Genomic DNA, 24,122 nt, shown 5'->3' on the forward strand with positions numbered 1-24,122 from the left:
TATTGTAAGCTTATTGGTTGCTATGGACAACTTCTCCAACTTTCTACAAGATTTAATAAATCTCCCCCAAGACTTGGTGAATATGATAGAGCTGCTTTCTCTTACAATACAGCTCATTTGTTTTACTATGAGTAGACATTGAGATATTTCTTTCTCCATGTCACATTTGCATATCTTGATGTCTTTATTACGTTGCTATTGTTGTATTTGCACTTTCCCTTATAATGGTGCAAAAGTCACCCTATTGGAAGTACGGGCCGAAGGCATGTGTGAACATTGGGACTAGCTGGAGGGAATAAAAGCCCAACAGCCACCTCCAACCCTTTAATGTCTGGTCCGGCAGTAAGAAATGTGGCACGCTGGTCCTTTCCGCCAGCCAGTTTATATACAGTTGCCCAGTTATGGTAAGTCAGCTGCAAACCCGTATAAGCCGGCGCAATTACAGAAACATGGGTGCGTGGTATTCGCCATTTGCCCACTTACAGCTGAATAAATGACCCCTCCTGTCTCTGTAACAGGAGCGCTCAGCTCCCAGCATCCTAGATAGAGGAGAATGACTGACTGATACTTAGTAAGGTATTGGACATACTGAGCCAACATTTCACAGGCAGACATCACTTTGACGATGCCTCTAAGGGCTCTATTTACTACAATCCGCATATAGAATGCGGATTGTAGTGTGATATTACCGAGTGAATTCGCATTGCGAATTCAGGCAATATCACAGGGATTTACTATAAATCCCTTGCAGGGACAGAGCTTGTGATAAAGCTCTGTCCCTGCGGATCCCATCCGCACTCTACTCGTGGTATTTTCTGAAAAAAAATACCGCGACTAAGAGCCCATGCATGCGCCGACCCACCGTCGCTGCTACCCCCCACCGACGCTAAGCCCCACCCCCCGCGATCGTGGACCCCCGTGACCCCCCTCCCTTCATTACACTTACCTGCATCCTCCTGGCCTCCGGTGATCTTCTCCGTGCTTCCCGATCAGGTGATGTCCCATACTGCACTGGGACCCGATCACCTGATGACCGGGCAGCAGTGCACTGTGGGAGACCAGCTGACCGGAGAGGAGCCATCACCGGAGGCCCGATCACCGGTCCCTGGATTCAGGTAAGTAAAAAAAAAATGTTTACATTTTTTTTTTCTTTTTTTTACAGCAATCAGCTTGCGGTCTGTTTAGACCACATAGCTGATTACTGGTACCGGCTCCCGCCTCTGCTCTCCCCGTTAGAGCAGAGTGGGAGCCCGGTAACCAGGGGAGACCCTGGATAACGCCACCTCCAGGTGGCGTTATTATCACAGGGCTTTCCCCGGTATTTTTTTACAATTTATTTTTAGTAACTCTGGTCGGATCACATTTCCCATTACAATTATGGGAAATGCGATCTGCTTTACTAAAAATAAGTGATACTTAGGGGTTGGAGTAGAATTTTACTAATTCTACTCCAATTGCCCTGTAATAACTACAGGTGAAACTAAAATAATGTGAAAAGGGTGTGAAAACACCCTTTTTCACTTTATTTTAGTAAAAATAATGTTAATAAATAGAGCCCTAAATCACTTACATCACTTTATAGTTTATACATTTATTTTCAGAGATGTGCGGGGTCGGTTTTATTTGGTTCTTATCACCAAATTAGTGCAAGTTCTGATTAGTTCGGATTTCTCTTATTGGCTATCCAAAACACGCGAGAGCCGGGTATGATGCAGTTTATGAGAACCGAACAGATCTGAGTAAAACCGAAGCGAACATCTCTAAGTTATTTGCTCCATTGGAAATCTAGGTTGATAAAAACTTTTTCACTAAATATTTTTTTCGTGTCTGAAATGCTTCAGAGTCAATAAAAATACAATTTAATTTTTTTTAATATAAATATATTTTGTTGCATAAATGTAAGTAAATAACTATTTGCACTGGAACGACGGGGAGATCAGATGGTGAGTGGGCAGCTAGGAATTAATATCCACAGCCCAAAGGAATAAATCACAATTCCCACAGTTGTAGCAGCAAAAAGATCCATAGGAAAACAGAGAGAGAGAGAGACAGAGAGAGAGAGACAGAGAGAGAGAGACAGAGAGAGAGAGACAGATAGAGAGAGAGAGACACAGAGAGAGAGACAGAGAGAGAGAGACAGAGAGAGAGAGACAGAGACAGAGAGACAGAGACAGAGAGAGAGAGAGAGACAGAGAGAGAGAGAGACAGAGAGGAGAGAGGGACAGAGAGAGAGACAGAGGGACAGAGAGAGGGACAGAGAGACAGAGAGGGACAGAGAGGGACAGAGGGACAGAGAGAGAGACAGAGAGGAGAGAGGAGGACAGAGAGGGAGACAGAGAGGGGGACAGAGAGGGGGACAGAGAGGGGGACAGAGAGAGGGACAGAGAGGGGGACAGAGAGACAGAGAGGGACAGAGAGACAGAGAGAGAGACAGAGACCGAGAGAGAGAAAGAGACCGAGAGAGAGAAAGAGACTGAGGCAGAGAGAGACCGAGAGAGAGACACAGAGAGAGAGAGAGTGCGCGCGAGAGAGAGAGACCGAGAGAGAGAGGCAGAGCGAGAGAGAGACAGAGCGAGAGAGAAAGCTCCCTGGGGCTTGCGAGTGCCCAGACCCAACCTTAGGGTCTTGTCGCAAGCCCCGATGGTCGCGATGGTGATCACCATTGCAACCATCACCCTGGTCGCTAGCTAAGCTGTGGGTGGTAACCCACAGCTTAGCTTGCGACCAGGAGGCCGCACCAAAAAAAAATAAGCGCACGCCCTCATTCAGAGAGAGCGATCGCTTCTTGCTACCGCCTCTGAATGAGGTCCTATGTGTGTGCGCCATGTTACGACGCCGACTACACCATCACTATGGTTATCCGTAATTTGTTTTACACAGAATAAACCCTCCAAACGTCTCTGCTCCGGCCCCTTTTGAGCACAGAAAAATCAGGACGTCTTGCGAGTGTGATATTTGTTTTTGAAGGAGATCTTCAGCATCTCCCTGTTTTCAGTTCACTGAAATCTGAGAAATCCCGGGAGGAGCCTGGGTAGAATTGTATACAGTATGGCACAACTTATAAAGCAAGTTCTAACCAATGCTTGTCACCAGAGTACTGCTAATGTAATATTACTACTGAGGTCACAAGTCCAAATTACAGTCATTGCTTATCTGTGTGGAGTTTGTATGTACTCTCACTGCTTGTGCGGGTTAATTCCGGGTGCTCTTGTTTCCCCCCACACTACAAAAGCATACCGATAGGGTAATTGGCTGCTGACAACAAAAATTACCCTGCGTGTGTGTGTGTGTGTGTGTGTGTGGCAGGGAATCCAGGGCCTGATTCACACACACACCCAGTCGCTGCCAATATATGAAAATGACTGCAATCGCTGCGCTATACAAAGCCGCCCACCACATTCTCAAGTGGCCCACTTCCCTTTACTTACATCCGCAATGCCTTCGCAAGTGTGCGAAAACATCGGTAACATCGAGTAACATCAGACCCATAGGCACTGTTGTGATAGACTATGACTTCACTCGCAGACTGCTAAACTTCCTGTCAGTAGCTACAGCTCAGGCTACGTATGCCGCCACAGGGGCTTAATCATGCACGCCCCTGCAACGACGTTCAAGTGCACTGACCCGTCTGCATTCGCCCGACCACCCCTCCATCGCCACCCACAAACTGCACTTCCTATCAATCAATATCAGAAGGGTCTGCGTACTCACTGCGATCCCTTACCCCGATCACAGTAGCTAGTTAGCGCACGCGCAGTGCGAGGTATGCGGAAAATGCAAACATCGACCAATTCCGTGCGAATGCAGCCTTGCGAACCAAGCTGAATCAGGCCCTTAGAGTGTAAGCTCCACTGGGGCAGGGACTGATGTGAATGGCCAAATAATCTGTGTAAAGCGCTGCGGAATATGTGTGCGCTATATAGATAGCTGGTACTAAATAAGTACAGCACAATATAAGATATATAGGGGCCTATTCATCAATACCAAACTAATGGTTTTAAGGACATTTTTCCGTAACTACCGTTTTTTGGTATTCATTAACACACTCAACCAGGAGATATCGATATCTATCTGTGTTAATTTCCACACTAGAAATTAAGCTATTCATCAAATTCCGAATATTATTTATTTATTAACAGTTTCTTATATAGCACAGCATATTCCGTTGCGCTTTACAATTGTAAGCATTAATAGAACTAAACTTGGTAATAACATACAGATATATAGGTAGGAAGGCCCTGCTCTCAAGCTTACAATCTATATTATGTATTTCGAAATTTGATGGTGTTACTGTACGCCATTCTCAGATGGCGTGCAGCGCCTGAAAGTGTACACAAGCTGCCGTCTGCACAGCAGCTTGTATAGGAAAGTGACAGTACTTATCTGCTTTCAGCTCCCTCCTCCATGTCCCTCCATCGGCTAGGTCCTCCAGGTTGCTCCGGCTTCCACTTCGGTCTCTCTGCTCCCTCTGACGTGTCCCTCAGGCTCCCAGCTTCGGCGGCACTTTCTCCCCGTCCGCCAGTCCCTCGGGCACTGGCGGCACTTTCTCCCTGCAGGTCCCTCGGGCACCTGGCTCCTGCGGCACTTTAATCCTGCAGGTCCCTCGGGCTGTGGTGGCATTTTCTCCCCGCAGGTTCTTCGAACTCCCGGTGGCACTTAATCCCTGCAGGTTCCTCGGGCTCCTGGCGGCACTTAATCCCCGCAGGTCCCTTGGGCTCCAGCGGCACTTTCTCCCCGCAGGTCCCTCGGGCTCCCAGTGGCACTTTCTCCCCGCAGGTCCCTCCTGCCCCAGCTAAGGATGACTCTGTAGACGAGGCTAGAAACAGAGGCTGATAGTGTAGTAATTAGAGACCAGGGATGGACTTGATGCATCCAAACTGCATACTTAAAGCACTAATCAGGCAGCTTATCTGATGGAACTGGCATCACAATCCTTTATCGGCATTATCCCAAATGTGGATCTCTAGGAAACATAATAAAGAGGGGAGCAAACTCTAATCACAATAATTACAGCGCCAGGAACAGATCGACACAATTAAAACTACATAAATCCTCATTCTAATCAGAGGCTCATCTGGAAGGGCTGCATTCTCTAGCTCCATCCATATAAGCTTCTTGTCTGTTTTAATTACATATTATGTTGTATTTTTATATAGTATACTCTGTGCCTCCCAACAGAATACTTTCTTTCTTGTACGTGGTTTTAGTGCGAAGGCCTATTATTGGCGTTCGAATGTGGATGACCAGCCCTGTGCGCACACACACTTGCCGTACTGCCTGGTGATATTGCCGGTTCCCCCACACCCTGCTGTGCACCTGTAGAAGTACAGCCATGACCAAAAGTTTTGAGAATGACACAAGTATTGGTTATCACAAAGTTTTCTGCTATAATGTTACCACAGTATACCATAGTAACATCTGACAATTATGAAATGCTGTAATGTTACTTCAGTATACTATAGTAACATCTGACACTTATGTAATGCTGTAATCTTACTTCAGTATACCATAGTAACATCTGACACTTATGTAATGCTGTAATCTTACTTCAGTATACCATAGTAACCTCTGATACTTATGTAATGCTGTAATGTTACCTCAGTATACCATAGTAACATCTGATACTTATGTAATGCTGTAATCTTACTTCAGTATACCATAGTAACCTCTGATACCTATGTAATGCTGTAATGTTACCTCAGCATACCATAGTAACATCTGACAATTATGAAATGCTGTAATGTTACTTCAGTATACTATAGTAACATCTGACACTTATGTAATGCTGTAATCTTACTTCAGTATACCATAATAACATCTGACACTTATGTAATGCTGTAATCTTACTTCAGTATACCATAGTAACATCTGACACTTATATAATGCTGTAATGTTACCTCAGTATACCATAGTAACATCTGACACTTATGTAATGCTATAATGTTACCTCAGTATACCATAGTAACATCTGACACTTATATAATGTTATAATGTTACCTCAGTATACCATAGTAACATCTGACACTTATATAATGTTGTAATGTTATCTCAGTATACCATAGTAACATCTGACACTTATGTAATGTTACCTCAGTATACCATAGTAACATCTGACACTTATGTAATGCTATAATGTTACCTCAGTATACCATAGTAACATCTGACAATTATGAAAAGCTGTAATGTTACTTCAGTATACTATAGTAACATCTGCCACTTATGTAATGCTGTAATGTTACCTCAGTATACCATAGTAACATCTGACAATTATGAAATGCTGTAATGTTACCTCAGTATACCATAGTAACATCTGACACTTATGTAATGCTGTAATCTTACTTCAGTATAACATAGTAACATCTGACACTTATGTAATGCTGTAATGTTACCTCAGTATACCGTAGTAACATCTGACAGTATACTATAGTAACATCTGAGAAATAGGTCTAATAACACTGAGGCAGCAAACTTTGTGATAATCAATACTTGTATTATTCTCAAAACTTTTGTCCATGGCTGTACATTACAGAGTTGGAAGTAGAGTGTAGACAGACAGCTGTAATATAATGGGGCTGCTTTCAGTACATGTCACTTTAAATTCACCCCCTTATGTAATCATCCCGTATCACATGGAATGTATGAAAGATGAATTCCAAGATATAAATATCATCCTGTGTGGGATTCCTGCCTGCTTTAGTTCCCTCATTATCCGAGGACTCTGCTGATATAAGATAAACTTACATTTTATAGAAATGATCTCTCAGAAATAGGATTATATTATATTATATGTTAAACCATAATTTGTCTCTGTTAGGGGAAAAATGGCTTCCACCGGCTTTTTTTTTTTTTTTAGTTCAGTTTTATATAAGAATGTTCCATACTTTCCAGGAAAAATAAAGAAATTGACCTTTCCTGTGCTGTACGATGTGTGAGTGTTGTACATTACATCCTATTAGCATTTATAACAGTTGTTATTTTAAATCCTTCAGTCAAAGCCGCAGATCATCATTGGATAATAAGCCACTTCTTGGTAAATATACCCCCAGGTGTCACTACTATAATGTAATTCACTATGGTGGATAGCAGGATATGAACAATGCGTGGCTAAGGTAGTTTAGGATGAAGAAAGTGGGGGCCAGCTGATCTTTGCCCAGTGTCCCCCCCATAGTGGTAGGGTGCTTGGTGTGATATCCAGGCGAATGGTGGTAATGTTGCATGTAACAAAAGGGACACAAGGGATGACCATCGATTGGTTCACCATCAATCGTCTCCATTGATGGTGCCATCTGTACTCTACACCGATGGCAGGAAAACATTGACTAAAAAAAAAATCAACTATGGTCTGAACCATTGCAGAGTACCACTACCATGGGTCACATGAATTAAGCAGGCCAATCAGGGAAGCAGGGTCGGTCCTAAGCAGTGCGCTTGGGGGGCAGAGCTAAGCGACGAACAAGAAATAAATAAATATTGGTGCTCACCATCCGATCTCTGCCATGGGATGCAGAGAAACATCGGGGTCCTGATTCAGAGTTGAGCACTATGTCGATGCCGCACACGAGTGAAAAATGTTATCTCATGGTTACCGCAGTTGCACTGACACAGGCGTCCATGTTCAGATGGATAATCTGCATCTCCATAGAGCAGTTGCAGGATCTAATGGTGCAACCGATAGGTCTGATGGTGCAACCACAGCCGGCGAACTTCTCTGTATATGAATCCCATCGGATGTGGCTTTAGCATAAGGTCGCAGGCTCGCTGTGGTAAAAGTCGCAGTTGAGGCTGCAATAGCCTGTACAGCTGAATCAGACCCTCCGCCATCGATGGCAAAACCATCCATCATCAGTTGTTAACCATCAATGGTCGATGGCCTTCCTTATGGGACACCATGGATAGACAGTCTAAGAATATGGGGTTATCGGATCATAAACGACAGCACAGATATACTTGGAATGTAACAACCAGAATTGCTGATCATGTATTATAAGAACTTATCCCATTATTATTGTATTTTGTGCTTATTTCATTCTATCTACACCTACAATTCTCTACGTCAACACACCCGCCCCCCAACCTGGAACGCCAATGTTGGAACAATGGGGTCTATGGGCCTGATTCAGACCTACACGCTAAACCGCGGACGCACGCTATTGGCGATTGACGCCCATCTGCGCATGTGTATATGTCAAAATACACTTGCGGGAACCAGTCATTGCGTCTGGGAATCGTGCGCTCCTAGTACACAGACTGGACGCTATGTTGAGTGACAGGACCATTTGTGGGTGGTAACAGGGGAAGTTGCTTGTGAACGGGGGAGTGGTGCTGCGAACGCAGGCGTGTCTGGCCGTCAAAACGCAGTTTTATGGGTGTGCATAATTAGCATGGAAGCGCCATTGTACACGTCACCTGGTTGTATTTCAGTCTGCAGTGATCGCAGTGCTTGCGGCGGGGTAGGGTCTACCTCAATCGATGCGTGCAGCTCCGATGGTTCTGAGTAATCACACACTTCCTGGAGATGACGTGTGTTAAGAAAGAAATGTAGGCGTCTCTATACCGGTGTGCGATCGCTCTGCCGTCGCTCTCTAAGGCATAGAGGGCGTCCTTACACCAGACAGTGCGATCGCGGAGTTTGCATACCCGGCCCCTTTAGCTGCGAGAGAGCGCAGCTTAGCGTCCGGGTCTGAATCGACCCCTATGCACTAAGCCATGGAGAGAAAGTGGATGGAGAGGCGAGCGCTCGCTCTGAATGAGGGCGGCCGCTTCTATTTTAAGAGCCGGCCTCCTGGTCACTCGCTAGGTTTTGGGTGACCACCCACAGCTTTAGCGAGCGGCCAGGTTGATGGTCGCGATGGTCAAGGGTGCGATGAGACCCTTGCGGTAGGGTCTCGTCTACCGCAAGCCCCAGTGAGCTTTCGGCTCTATTAGAGGTGGAAGCTCACCACTGACATCACGAGTGATGTCAGTGGGGCAGCCCCGAAACGGCAGGCGTTCCGTTAGGAACGCCTCCGTTTGTTTAGCCACCCCGCCTACAAAACGGGGCAAGCTGTCGATCACCATCGACAGCCACCCCTTTTGTAGTGAGTCCCGGAGCGAGAGAATTTCTCACTCGCTCCGGGGCTTGCGCACGCGCAGTGCAGCCGCAATGCGTACGCAGGGCCTCAACATCGACCCACTTGCGAGCGCATAGGTGCTTGCGAGCGGGTCTGAATGAGACTCAAAGTACCAACCACTACAGGCTGTGTTTGAAAAGTGACAGGAGCTGATTGGTTGGTACTTTACTCTCTCCAAGGCTTGGCACATCAAATTTGTGTATGAATGTATTTTAGTTCTGACTTATAGGGAAGATTATTTGTTGGAACTGAAGGTAAATCCTTCTCACAAACATGATGACTATGGTACAGATGAAGGTTCTGCACGTCGCAGTTCCCTTATTCCTGTGCGCCTGTTACTCACAATACAATGACTTGTTACAGAATAACCTGAGGTACGTTCTGATCCTGAGGGCGTTTTGTCCAAGAAACTGAATGGCACTTCCATCCCCAGGTGATATATGAGAACATTATCTGATGTTTGTTCTCGCATTCCCCGTTATCAGGTTTTGGTGACCGCACCCTCCGCAGCCGCCAAACACATCTGATTCAGCTCTTGTAAGGAGTTAATGATTAATTCCATGGAGGGAACCTGAAGCTACATGGCACCGCCCGGATTCAGTGCCCAATTTACTACAACCTGTAAGAGCTTGGCATAGGGGGCACAGGGGACTGGAGGTGGGAGGATGGCGGGAGTGGTCCTGGCTGTTAGGAAGGGGCATATAGAAGGAATATGGTTGGGGGGAGGCATGTAATGATGAGGTGACTTCCACCACAAATTTATTGTACATTAAACTAACACTGATGTTGGAACGCACCTGATTGTCATATACAAAAATACATTTTCCATAAGCCAATATTTAAATATGTGGATAGAAGCCACTCTACACACACAGACGTCTTAACCCTACGCGTTTCATTCATGTTAAGCTCCTAGGACACTTCATTGTAGGCCTGATCCAGGGGTGGACACTGTTGTGACATCAGATGCAAGCGGGCGATGTTTTCCGTCTGCACAGGCAGCACTAAGGTCACCTCTGGGGGACGCAGAACAAATTTAGGGGTCTATTTACTAAGCAGTGTTAGGTATAACTGTATAACTCTCACTGTCCCTGTCACATGCAGCCCTGTCCTCACTGACACATCACTCATCTCCTGATATACTCTGTGCTTCTGGGGACCTTGCTCCTCCCACTATATAACTCAATATGTGACTTCCTGCTGCCTCCATTCCCCTCCTCACATCATGTCACTGCCCGTCACATGCAGCTCCGTCCTCACTGACACATCACTCATCTCCTGATATACTCTGTGCTGCTGGGGACCTTGCTCCTTCCACTGTATAACTGTAAGGGGTCTATTTACTAAGCAGTGTTAGGAGACAAAGTGATAAGGTGCCAGCCAATCAGCTCCCAACTGTTATTTTTCAAACACAGCCTGTGAGATGACAGTTGGCAGCTGATTGGCTGGCACCTTATCACTTTCTTATCACTCTGTCTCCTAACACTGATTAGTAACTAAATAGACCCCTTAGTCGAAGAGAGAGGAGAGTTCAATGGCTGTTGCTGGGAGGTAACAGAGGGGTGGCTAGCCAGGCGCAGGCCTGGGCGATGGAGCTGGGCCTTAGGAGTCTTTGGGGGAGATGTATCAAGCTGTGGAGAGATCTAAAGCTGATGGAGATAAAGTACCGACAAATCAGCTCCTGTCACGTTACGGTGCTGCAGAGCAGCAAAAATCACAGAGAAAATGGCGGCATAAATTATCCACTGCGATGCCTTACGCAGCTTGTGTACTCACTGCGTGCGCCGAGGTTATCGATTCCTGAGTAAGGTCAGAGCTCGTGCAAGTGTGCGTGAGGCTGCGATGGTACTCACTGTTACCGATGGTTTCGCAGTCTTGCTAAGTATTACGGATGTGTGTAAGGTAAAGTGGGAGTCCTTGTGTTGCGCAGCGACGGCATAGCGATCACAGTGGATTAGCATACGATCGCAGTTGATCTGCGTGCCTAATCGCAGTTGCGATCCATAGTGAATCAGGCTCTGAGACTGCACACACGTCCCCTCCTCTCTTAAAATGCCCCAGTCTATATGTTTTTGGAAATAAGGGGTCTATTTACTAAGCAGTGTTAGGAGACAGAGTGAAAAGTGATAAGGTGCCAGCCAATCAGCTCCCAACTGTCATCTCACAGGCAGTGTTTGAAAACTGACAGTTGGGAGCTGATTGGCTGGCACCTTATCACTTTCTTATCACTTTTCACTCTGTCTCCTAACACTGCTTAGTAACTAGACCCCTAGATCTCTAAACTCTTATACTGGTACAATTCCCGTGTGCATGTTAATTCAGTTAGATATTTAGTCCCACGCATCCACGTGTATTTACACAATCGCTAAGCTCATCCTGATCTCTGGCAATTGTATCCCTGGTCTGTCAATGTTATTTATTCCAAGTGTAAGCTCTGTGTGTCGCCGCCCCTCCCCCTCCCTCCTATTTCCGAAGGACAGTCCCAGAATTTATTATTTTTTCCTTTATTCATGAGCTGCGACACTTCCTCCTGTTGTAGATATTGGAGCTGATTCTGTTGTTCAGGGTTTATATGTTGTTAGTGTAAAGTACCAAACAATGAGAGTGCAGCCAAGATGGCTACCATGGGGATTATCATTTGTAGTGCACAGAGGTCTCCCTAATCATAGGCCGCATTGTGTCCCTGCTCCCAACTTGTACTAGGGAGACGCAGAAGTGTAATTCGCACAACCCCCCCCCCGTGAGGAGAATGGATCTCCTCCACATCAAGCCGACAAGGGTAATTTGTGCGTATGTTACTTAGCACAATGATCATGTAATAATAGGGGGGTTAGACAGTGCAGGGTGTTCCCTTGTGTTATTTCTGTGTGGGAGACACCTTCTATTACAGCTGTTCATGTAGCGGGGACACTAACATCGCAAACACAGGGCCTGATTCAGACCCGGTCGCTAGGACGTGTTCGCATGCAGCCGTCAGCTGCCAAAGTATGCAAATCCCGCGATCGCTAGAAAGTCATTAGCACGCCCACTATGTCTTGCCGTGCGATAGCGGTGTGTTTTTAGACGTCCACCAGCCTGACACAAGACGCCCAATTTCCCTTAGCAACACACGTCATCTCCAGGAAGTGTATTAAACCATCGGTAACATCGAGTAACATCGGACCCATACGCAGCACTTGTGGCTGACCGTACCCTACCGCAAGTACTGCGAGTGCTGCTGTGTGTAATCCAGCCATGTGACGTGTACGCTGACGCTGCTTCTTAATTATGCAGGCCCCTGAAACGGCGTTCAGATGCACAGACACGCCTGCGTTCGCACCACCACACCCCCGTTTCCATCGACCACCCCCTGTCACCACCGACAAACGGCTCTTCCTGTCACTCATTCTAGCGGGGTGTCTATGTACAGGGTGCGATCGCCTCACGATCGCATTGACTAGTTTGCGCACGCGCACTGCATCTTATACACATGTGCAGATTGCAAACATCGGCAGGCTACGTGCGAACGCAGCCTAGCGAACGGGTCTGAATCAGGCCCACAGTTCCTACGCCAGAAATGGGTCTTTGGTTATTAAGTGCTGTTCAGTGTGGTGGTGCTACATCCAAAATGAATGGTGACTATGGGGTCTATTTACTAAGCAGTGTTAGTAGACAGAGTGAAAAGTGATAAGAAAGTGATAAGGTGCCAGCCAATCAGCTCCCAACTGTCATCTCACAGGCTGTGTTTGAAAAATGACAGTTGGGAGCTGATTGGCTGGAACCCTATCACTTTATCACTTTTCACTCTGGGCCTGATTCAGAGCCGGACGCTCTGACCAGAGTGCTCGCTCTGAATCAGGGCCCTCCTCCATGAAAATGGAGCGGCCTCCTGGCCGCTCACATAGCTGTGGGTGACCACCCACAGCATATGTGAGCGGCCAAAAAGATGGTCGCGATGGTCTTGACCATCGCGACCATCGGACTTGCGTCGGAGACCCTGCGGTAGGGTCTCCCTGCCACAAGCCCTAGAGTGATTTTGGCTCTATCAGTGGGGCCGGCTTCAGATGGTAGGCGTTCCCATGGGAACGCCTCCGTCTGGCCGCCACGCCCCCGGCACGCCCACCAAAGGGGGCGTGCTGTCAATCAACATCGACAGCACGCCCCCTTTGGTGCGAGACCCGGAGCGATGGAAAGCCCGTCGCTCCCCGGGTCTCGCGCATGCGCACGACGGAGCTCCCTCTGTCGTGCGCATGCGCAGTGGGGAACATCGAACCACTTGCGAGCGTACTGCCGCTCGCGAGTGGGTCTGAATGACCCCCTCTGTCTCCTAACACTGCTTAGTAACTAGACCCCTGTATCTCCTGCGCACAGCACAGCCCCGATGCACCTCGTGTCACCATACACTAGTATGGGGAGGTGAATTCATCAAGCTCCGAAAACTTTCACTGTGGGATCTGGTGCCATCTCCCCCTGTGCCCTGCTAATTCCCATTGGAAGAAGATCTGTTTTTTTGCAGAGGGATCTGTTCTGACCCCTCCACCCATAGGTCCTGGCTGGTGGGGACAGATGCTTTTCAGAGCAGCTATCCCCGCATCGGAGCAATACTAAATTGCAGATTCGGATCTGCCGCTGCAACACGTGGCGAGTCAGAGCCTTAAACTTCATAGGCTAATCACAAATAATAATGAATAGGCCCCTAAAGAAAATATTATTTGGATATACTGTTTAGTTTCACCACAGTCGTCATTTAAGGCCTTAAGGCACTCAGTGAAATGTGAATATAGACCCCACTGACATTTGTGACCGACCCTATGAAACCTTCGCTAGGTGACACCCCAGTACCTGTCTCCCAGGCTCACGATTAGTGTAAGAAGATAGGTAAATACCAGCGGCTGGGCCGGTATCAGTGACTCACTGCTCCCTTGTTGCAGCACAATAGTTGTGCAGATAACAGGTTCCAGACATCGCTTCAGCGGACAGACAGACTCCACATTCCCTCAGAATGTTCTATAAATGTCTATTTCTCCTAATACCAGGCCTCCTGTCTCAGAGGGGTAAGTCGCCGCTTTGGATATACTTTACTATAATAGATATTATTATGCAAACAGAGGAAGGGGCTCTGACTATTGATGTTTAACAGCCAGGAAGAGGAAGTAACCGGGACGGTGTGAAACCATCACTAACCCACCCAGCGCTGTACCTGGTCATCGCTGATGGCAGGAAACGGCTGATTGCCTGTGATGTGATTATTCACAGTTTATTCTCCGGACAAACCGGTGTTTATCTGGGGCACGTTTATATTTATTTAGTCGTCTTTCTACATCTAATGGGTGTTTATATACGCAGCGCCTCCTGTTCTGCACTGTAATAGTTCCTGAGCTTTCTTTTGGGGACTAATAAGAATTGAATATGCCACAATTTCCCGGGGACTCTGTTGCTTTTTGCTATTGAAATGTCTAATTATGAAATATCCCCAAAAAGCCTTGGCCCTCATTCAGAGCCGTACGCTCTGAGCAGAGCGCACGCTCTGAATGAGGGCCGGGCTCCATGAAAATGGAGCATCCTTCTGGACGCTCGTATAGCTGTGGGTCACCACCCACAGGCTATACGAGCGTGCATTTTGATGGCCGCGATGGTCGAGACCATCGCGACCATCGAAATTGCGAGCCGGAGCCTGCGGTTGAGGTTTTCAACCCGCAAGCTCCGGAGTGATTTTGGCTCTATCAGAGCCCAAATCACTCCCACTGACATCACTAGTGATGTCAGTGGGCCGGCTTTTGACAGCACGCCCCCTTTGACCGGACACAACGAGCGAAGGACTTTCCTTCGCTCGTCGCGTCTGGCGCATGCAGACGACGGAGCTCCCTCCGTCGTGCGCATGCTCAGTCCAGAACATCGACCCACTTGCGAGCGGACAGCCGCTCGCGAGTGGGTCTGAATCAGGCCCCTTATTTCCTAATTCCCATCATAGTGATAGAAAACTATTCACCGTGAAGATTTTTGGCGTAGCTGAGCGATAACGGATCCCCATCGATACCGGCCGTCAGCGCTAAGCGTTGACTTACCACAATGCAGGCCTGCTCGTGCGCAGCGATGATGATGATGCCAATCACCGCTAATAATCTGATTGGCTGATTGCTTGTGTTCACCTTTAGCTGAGAGTACTTTAGTCTTTCCTGCGTTTGCTATAACCTATGACGTCACGGCCATCTAATCACATTACATCATTGATATTTCCATTGAATTGTAAAGAGGAAAACAACAGATGTTTGTGTTTAATCCAATTTAATCTGTGTTTCTATTTCATACATATTTTATATTATATGGTAAATGCCCCTTTTACATTGATTAATCGCACTGTCCCAATACTATTCTGTTCTGTGTATATGAAACTATGGGGCCCATTTATCATTGTTTATTTGCAGCTTAATCTCCGAAAATATACATTTTCGGGGGTTAACCACAAATATTAAGTTTCCCCCGGATGTATGACAGAGGGGCTGCAACAGATATTTCCAATCCCTCCATTCCGGCAGGCAGCCGCATTTCCTATAGGTTTCTATGGGGGATGCGATGCTGCCAAATTTACCAGCTTCTGGAATGCGATGCATGCCGGAGATTGGCCACTGCAGCTAACGTCATCTGAAGATGGCGCTAGCCACTGTAACCTATGGGCTACACCGCGCATAATTAGCCGGCAGAGGGTTCCCCCAGCAATGGCGGCCGCACATTGCAGTCAGCAGTAGCCCTATTATTGGTGCTGCGGGTAACGACAGAAAAACCTGGCATTACCTTGTAGGAGCCTATGGGCTTCTTACCACAGCTCGCACCCGACACTTCGCCGCCGCCTCGACATCGCCCAGCGCTAGCCCCATTCACCTGAGTCTTCTAGTCACTGGCCTGTGCTCCTCCTGGGTCCTTCCTGCACAGGTCACCAGCAGGAAGCTCCCAGGGTTCGGAGGGGGCGGGGTCCCATGGAGATCCCCTCACACGGCGTTGGCTGCTTCGCAAAGGGCAGCTCTTAGCGCAAGAGTTGTCCTTTGCAATACTAATTGCATATGCGATTAGTAAGGTTGCGGTGACTGACGGAATGTTCACCGCAACCTTAGTACATCCCGCCCTCTGTGTGGCACTGAAGTGTGTATAATGGGGGTATAAGGACTAGTATTGTCTGGTTATACCTGTGCACCCCTGTGGAAGGTCCTGTACCTAGAGGGGTACACATCAAGCGGACCAGCATCATCTCCGGTCATTATCTTCTGGTAACCAGTTTGCTGGAAGCCTTTGATGTTGGACGGAGTGGTAACAAGGCCTATTGGCCAGAGTATAGTGCTACTTATCCTATTGCTACAGGCAACGTCCCTTTCCTCTACTTGGGCGTTATCTACCTTTTTGAATATGATATTTATATAGCATGGGGCTGTACCCCTGAATGGATAACCCATATAACTGCACCAAGGTCATTATTGTCACAGCTGGTGATATGTATTTCGCTACATAAGTGCCTATTTGGTACTCACGTTGCTTACTTTGACAAATTGGGTGGATGCAGTGGTGTAAATTAATTCCAGGTCCCCGGAGGCAAGTTATAATTTGGTGCCCCCCGGTCACAGCCGCTGACACTGTGACGTAAGCAGATACACCCGTAGTTACACACAGACCATAGGCATGCCATGGAGGAGTGAGACAGAGCGTTGTGGGTGAGGGGGGCGCCGGACGGGTCACACTGACATAAGAAGGTGCTGAGGAGCAGCAACACTAATGAGTAGGGACAGGCCAGGGCCGGCTCTAGGGGTGTTGTACGATCAGTGCGGTCGAACAGGGGCGCCACCCGTAGAGGGCGCACCCCTCCCCAACATCCTGATTTCAGCGGGACAGTACTGTTCCACCAGTGGGCCCAAGTGGCCCGTGGGTGGTCAAATTGGGAGGTTGGGGACCCCCACCGCCGCAGCTGTGTGGCGGTGCCGGACCCCAGAGCCGGAATGATGATGCACGCATTCAGTGACGGGAGAGGGTCTGGGGGAAGCCCAGCTAGTGAGGCTCTCCCCAGCCAGCCTGACGTTATTTGGAGGCGTGCCATGTAGGCAAATAACATCATGTAGAGGTGTGGCCTATGGTAATTCTGCCATGCCTCCATTTTCGGGTGTTGGGACACACTGTAAAGTGCCGGCACAGGGTCAGACTATATATATATATATATATATATATATATATTTATATATAGAGAGAGAGAGAGCGCCCATAGGCCATACAACACAATGATCAAAGTACAAAGGTGACCAAATTAGACGGGGCAGTTATCCACAACATGAGGCGGCCGCACAAATTACAGATGCGTCCTCATGCATCTAGCCTCAATCCGCCATACAGCGCGATATTCCTGGCATGAGTGAGCAGTCGGGTCCCGTGCAAGTCTGCTAGTGCCTGTGTCTTTTTTTTTTTTTGCCAGAATGTGTCTTAGTCGCAGTGCGATGTGACAAGGACGCACCAGGAGACTCTGCTGATTCATTTGATATGTGACACTTGTATATCTGTGTGCAACCACGCTCTTCATCTGTCTTACTAAGGGGCTCATTTACTAAGTGTCGGGCTGTAAAACCAGACACTTCTGTTTGTATTTATGCGAGATATATATATATATATATATATATATATATATACACACACACACACATGGAGCTCTCCACTAGTGTATAGTGGGTTCTCGGGAGCCGGGAAGAGGTGTCATGTATTGGATGGCTGTGACTGTGCACTCCGGGGACATAGTTACAGCCCTAAGTGGGATGAATATATTGTGGGCAATGGAGGAGGCGCCCCTTCAGTGCTGGAGCCTGGCGGCAGGCGCCTCCATTGTCACCCAGAGTTCTGCCCCTGGCTAGATGATATGACTAGAAGAGATTCTGGAGGTTAAGATGCGTCTCCAGCTCCCTGTATATAAATGTGTTTGCACATGTGGTGACAACTAACCTGTCATTGATTGGAATCACGCTCCCTAACACTTATAGGGGTCTATTTACTAAGCTGTGTTAGGAGATAAAGTGAACGGTAATAAGGTACCAGCCAATCAGCTCCTAACTGCCATTTTTTCAAACACAGCCTGTGACATGGCAGTTAGGGGCTGATTGGCTAGTACTTTATCACCGTTCACTTTATCTCCTAACACATTTTTGTAAATAGACCCCCATAGTGAGATCACACTAGCAGTCAATGCTAGGTGATTGTACTGAGCCTGCTCTTGAGCACTCCCCAAACTGTCCAGGTCTTTTTACTTACACTGACTTTGCATTACAGGACCTAAAATGGGGGTGTACCTGAGGACAAGGTTTCTTCATTATACCAGGCTGTAAGTTGGACTGCGGCACGGAGCGTGTCTTTAACCTGAGGTGTTAATGTGTGAACATACGGAAGCCAAATATTAAAGAACATCTCTGCTTCCTTGTCTTTATTACGGGATAGTTCTAGCCAATCCATGTTAAATAGGTACGCAATTCTAGGCTGTAAAAGATTGAGGGGCCTATTCATCAACACTAAAATAACGTTTTTAAGGCCATTTTCCCTAAATAACGTTATTTTAGTATTCATGAAGCCACTTAGCACAGGAGATAACACTGATATCTCCTTGCTAAGTCCCCCTGCGTTAATTTCCACACTCCCCATACATTAGTACATTAGTATATGGGTACATTAGTACATTAGTATGTGTACATTAGTGCATTAGTATATGGGTACATTAGTATGTGTACATTAGTGCATTAGTATATGGGTACATTAGTATGTGTACATTAGTACATTAGTATATGGGTACATTAGTACATTAGTATGTGTACATTAGTACATTAGTATATGGGTACATTAGTATGTGTACATTAGTGCATTAGTATATGGGTACATTAGTATGTGTACATTAGTACATTAGTATATGGGTACATTAGTATGTGTACATTAGTACATTAGTGCATTAGTATGGGGATGTGCAAATTATGGTATTCATCAAATTCCGAAAATTATGTATTTTCGGAATTTGATGGAGGTACTATCCGTCACTGTGAGGTGGCGAATAGCAGGTGAGACTTACCTGCTTCCAGCTGGACAGGTCCCCTGCAGCTCCCTCCGGTGCTCTGGTCTCTCCTCTGGCTCCGGTGGTTGCTCGCAGACTGTGTTCTCCCAGCAGAACACAATAAAGTTTAGAGACAAAAGGAAAAAGTTTTTTTTTTTCTAAACTGTACTGTGGTGTGCTGGGAGAGCACGTGTCAGACCAGCAGGACGGAGCCGGAGACTGCTGCGCGGACAGGTAAGTGCGGGACGGGGGGGAAGTGAGCGGAGGGGGAAGGGGGGTTGGGGGGGGGCACACAAACTTATCGCAGCTGTAGGTAGTGCTGCGCATGCACTGGGTTTACGAATGTAACAGCGCATGCGCAGCACTGTTTCCAGCTGCGGTAACTTGGAGCAGGCAGGGATAACTATCTATTTCCCAAAAAGCTGTCATCGCAAAAATTACAGCTTTTCGGACTAGATAGTTATGGAGAGGAGGAATGATGGATTTCTCCGGTAATTAGGTAGAACTCCATGCCAGTTCTAAACCTAATTACCTCCATCTATTTTTAAGGTATGATGAATAGGCCCCTGAGTGTTAAAGTGTCAGTAGAAATCCATTGGGATAATATGGTTTTCTTTGCAGCTGCTGCGCTATCCTTTTTCTTATTGCTAAAAATTGCTGCGTACGGAATACTGGGATCCTCCTTGGATCACGTTTCTGTCTCATCCCTGATTGTTGCTGTTGTCTTCCTGTGCATCTGGCCCACCACTGCTTTTTGGACCTTGCTGACTGTAGCATTGTCTGCTCATCACCCCTGGACTGTGAATCATTTCAGGACTGTCTGATTACAAGTAACTGGTGGCCTGATATTACGCAACAGGTGAGCAACATGTGTAACTATATATAGGCAACTTCTCCACACTTTTCACTACTTGATAAATCGACCCCAGAGTAAGGAAAGGTGAACTGGGGCATCTGGACCCAAAATAACAGCAAGGTGTCATATTTAGAGATGAGCGCAGGTTTGGAGGTATTGGGGTTCAGTGCTGGGAATGTAAAGGGGTATTAGGGAAAATCAATCAATAAAGAGTCTATGATGCACCACTTATCAGGACTTGCAATGTATACCGTATAACTGCACATTGGTGCCTCAGTTTGTGTCAGTAGGACAACTTGAAATGTTCTAGGTCTTACAGGACATGAGGTGACATTTGTCTTTCAATTATTTTTCCATTTCTTTCAGGTTTGGTACAGACTGTGGAGGTGACTATACCTGAGAAAGTGGTAGTGGGGAGGTCTGGGGCTAGCGTCACCCTGCCATGTATGTACTCCACCACCACTATTCAGTCTCAGTTTATTCTAGAATGGAAGTTTGCTTCTGGCACCACAACGGCGTCAACTGGACGACAGGTAGAAATTATTATATATATATATATATGTATACTGTATATTATTGTTTGTTTTTTTGTTGTATGAAAGTGTGTTTATTACAATATGAAATCAATGTTGCAGTATAACAACAACTATAGGCTAAGTAGGATATGAGAAGCTATACTATAGGGACAGTAGGTGGCGCTGCATCATAAGTTGTAACTCTTGTAGCCTCTCTTCCTTGTGACCGTGTACTCTCTTCCAAGAACCTTCCACATCCTGCTAGTCCTCCATGTTATAAAGTTGACCTGCACTGGTATCGTTAAAGTATATGCTACAATATTTCCCTGAGTGTTTGATGATTTAATAAATGAGCATATTCAGCAACAAGCAGCTGGTAATTCACCTAAACAATCTCCTCAGTTAAAAAAAATAACAAAAAAACAAATCCCAATTGGAAGTGTCCCAGTGAATTTGGGGCAGTTAGGGTGTATAAATGCTTTAAGTGTGGTTCTCAATCCTGTCTTCTGATTCGTGGATCTCCTTGCAGGGCTGCAAGTTTATGTATCAGGTTAACTTTGTTAATGTTTAAGCCACCTGATTTTCTGTCCACCCACAAAACACCATATTGGTTACTAGTGAGACCTATACTACTGCATAGTTAGATGCAAGTGACAAATGGGGAAAGTTAGGTAAACTAGTGCACAGGAAAACTGTGGCGACCATAACAACCAATCAGATTCCACCTGTCATCTCTAGTCTAGTGCTGGTGAGGAACTGAAAGCAAATGGGCAGCACAGTTTTCCATCAGAGATTCCCCAGTCACTATGTCCATCAGAGATTCCCCAGTCACTGTGTCCATCAGAGATTCCCCAGTCACTGTGTCCACCAGAGATTCCCCAGTCACTGTGTCCACCAGAGATTTCCCAGTCACTGTGTCCACCAGATATTTCCCAGTCACTATGTCCACCAGAGATTCCCCAGTCACTATGTCCACCAGAGATTCCCCAGTCACTATGTCCACCAGAGATTCCCCAGTCACTATGTCCACCAGAGATTCCCCAGTCACTATGTCCACCAGAGATTCCCCAGTCACTATGTCCACCAGATATTTCCCCAGTCACTATGTCCACCAGATATTTCCCCAGTCACTATGTCCATCAGAGATTTCCCCAGTCACTATGTCCACCAGATATTTCCCCAGTCACTATGTCCACCAGATATTTCCCCAGTCACTATGTCCACCAGAGATTCCCCAGTCACTATGTCCACCTGAGATTTCCCAGAAATACAAAAACAATGCATAAACAGTATTTTTTACTTCAAAACTTTATCTTCAGGTGAAGACATTCATCATGACAGCCCAAGGGTGTGAAGAGCTCCTTGTTGTTACTTTTGTTAGATACCAGGCCGTTACTGGGGGTGTGTAAGCAGTGGCACTGCCCAGGGCACAAGGCCAAGGTAGTGGCACTGTCTCTGCCCCTGTGGCACTTGTATTTGGATTACAGGGTAACAGATCAGATTGCGTTATGACAGGAGAGGTGGCACTTGGGCAGGAAACCAGCAAATACAGGGCACAGTAATGGAATGTTCATGTAATGGCAAACTAACCTGACATGGAGACGCAAATCTATCGGTAGCTGCATCATCAGCGAGTACCTGGTGCAAATCCGCGCTGCTGATGGTGAAGTCGCCAGCACTTGTCTGACTGCGGATTGCCCTCATTACGTATGACTGCATTATGTGATTATAAAGTGAAGATATTTTAGGATTTATTTTCTCTGCTTTCATTATTGCGTGAGAAGGGAGATTGTACCTGCTGTATCTTACATGGTTCTAAGCTAAATCTAAGCTGACACAGAGAGAATATGTTTTCCAAGCAAAATGAGAAAAACCAATGTTCTTGTGCTGATGACCTGGTTGTGTGAGAGTGCATCTGACGTGCGCATGACCTAACCCAGACAAATATATGCGACTGGCGCAAAGCTGGACGCATATTGAGATTCCACCTGCGCTACTTTTTCATGCGGCTTTTTATGGCTTCCTCATTGGACTTCTTTGCATGATCCATGCGGTATCAGCGCCACCGTCTCATCGCCGCCATGTTATTCCTCTTCCCAGATTTATTACTACGACGGAAAGTCGTATAAACCTGGATCCCAGGCGGATCGGCTGAGTGTCGTCCAGAGCCCCCCCACCTCAGGGGTTGCCTCATTACGGATAAGTAACCTGGCTTGGTCTGACAACGGGACTTACGTCTGCGAGGTCAACAACCCGCCGGATTTCAGCGGCACCGGATCTGGGATTGTACAGCTGTCTGTCCTGGGTAAGAGGCTCAAGGGATGGAAATGGGGTTTATTGTAATGAGGGAACAATCTTAAAGGGAACCTTGCATAATTCTAGGCACCATGTACGTACATATGGCGCTTAGATGATTTCGCATGAGGACTTTTATGTCTCTGAGCATAAGGATTGGACACTGTTTACCCGGCTGATGCGCTCTAGTTTCTAATCAGTAACTTTTTGAACAGATTATTGATCTAGCGCCTGATTCAGATTTATACGCTAATAGCATCGCAACGCTAAAATATGGTAATGTCGTAGGAAGCGCCTGAAGAAAAAAAACGCCTTCTGTCGGCATCGCAAATCCAAGTGCTGTGTCGGCAGCATCGGGTCCTGAGGTGAGTGGGAGCACCAGGACTGCTGCACGGGTCCCTGGCTAGGGCTGCTGCCTGGGTGGAGTGGGACCGGGAGTTTTGGGTGAGGGGGGCACCGGACGTGTCACTGGCAATAAGAAGCTGCTGAAGAGCAGGGACAGGCTACAAAGTTAGATGGCAGCGGCAGCTGACACAGAGCCCTGTACTAGTACAGTGCATCCGGAAAGTATTCACAGCGCTTCACTTTTTCCACATTTTGTTATGTTACAGCCTTATTCCAAAATGGAATAAATTAATTTTTGTCCTCAAAATTCTACACACAATTCCCCATAATGACAACGTGTAAAAATGTTTTCTTTTTTTTAGATTTTTGCGAATTTATTTAACAAAAAAAAACAAAAAAAAAACCTAAGAAATCACATGTACATAAGTATTTAGACCCTTTACCATGAAGCTCAAAATTGAGCTCAGGTGCATTCTGCTTCCACTGATCAACCTTGAGATGTTCCTACATGTATTTTCTTTTTTTTTTTTTTTTTTAATTTAAAATTGCAAAAATCTCAAGAAAACATTTTACACGTTGTCATTATGGGGTATTGTGTGTAGAATTTTGAGGACAAAAATTTATTTATTCCATTTTGGAATAAGGCTGTAACAACAAATTTGGAAAACATGAAGCGCTGTGAATACTTTCTGGATGCATTGTATATGGTTATGGGAGCTTCTTAGGTGCCGGGAAGGGGTGCCATGTATTGGGCGGCCGTGATGATACGCTCCTGGTACATAGTTACAGCCCTAAGTGGGGTGAATATATTGTGGAAAATGGAGGAGGTGCCCCTTCAGTGCTGGCGCCCGGCGGCAGGCACCTCCATTGCCTCTCATAGTTCTGCCCCTGCTCATTCTGCATTTGGCTGCAGAATTTTAACAGTGAAGTTTGGCCTTGAGTGCTCCACGCAGAATTCCACCCAT

At 46.5% G+C, this 24,122-nt stretch overlaps 1 protein-coding gene across 2 annotated transcripts in view; it reads left to right on the forward strand.

Annotated features, from left to right (window-relative positions):
• Positions 1–24,122, forward strand: part of VSIG2 (V-set and immunoglobulin domain containing 2) — a 59,287-nt gene that overhangs the window by 24,528 nt on the left and 10,637 nt on the right. For both annotated transcript variants that reach the window (XM_088481852.1, XM_088481853.1), the window contains exons 2-3: positions 20,369–20,535; positions 22,618–22,822. In XM_088481852.1, coding sequence (XP_088337978.1) covers positions 20,449–20,535; positions 22,618–22,822 — 292 coding nt within the window. In that variant the 5' untranslated portion in view covers positions 20,369–20,448. The remainder of the gene's footprint in view (positions 1–20,368; positions 20,536–22,617; positions 22,823–24,122) is intronic.

The sequence above is a fragment of the Taudactylus pleione genome, unplaced genomic scaffold (assembly GCF_031769625.1).
Source record: "Taudactylus pleione unplaced genomic scaffold, aTauple2 ptg000278l, whole genome shotgun sequence".
In the NCBI taxonomy this organism is placed as follows: Eukaryota; Metazoa; Chordata; class Amphibia; order Anura; family Myobatrachidae; genus Taudactylus; species Taudactylus pleione.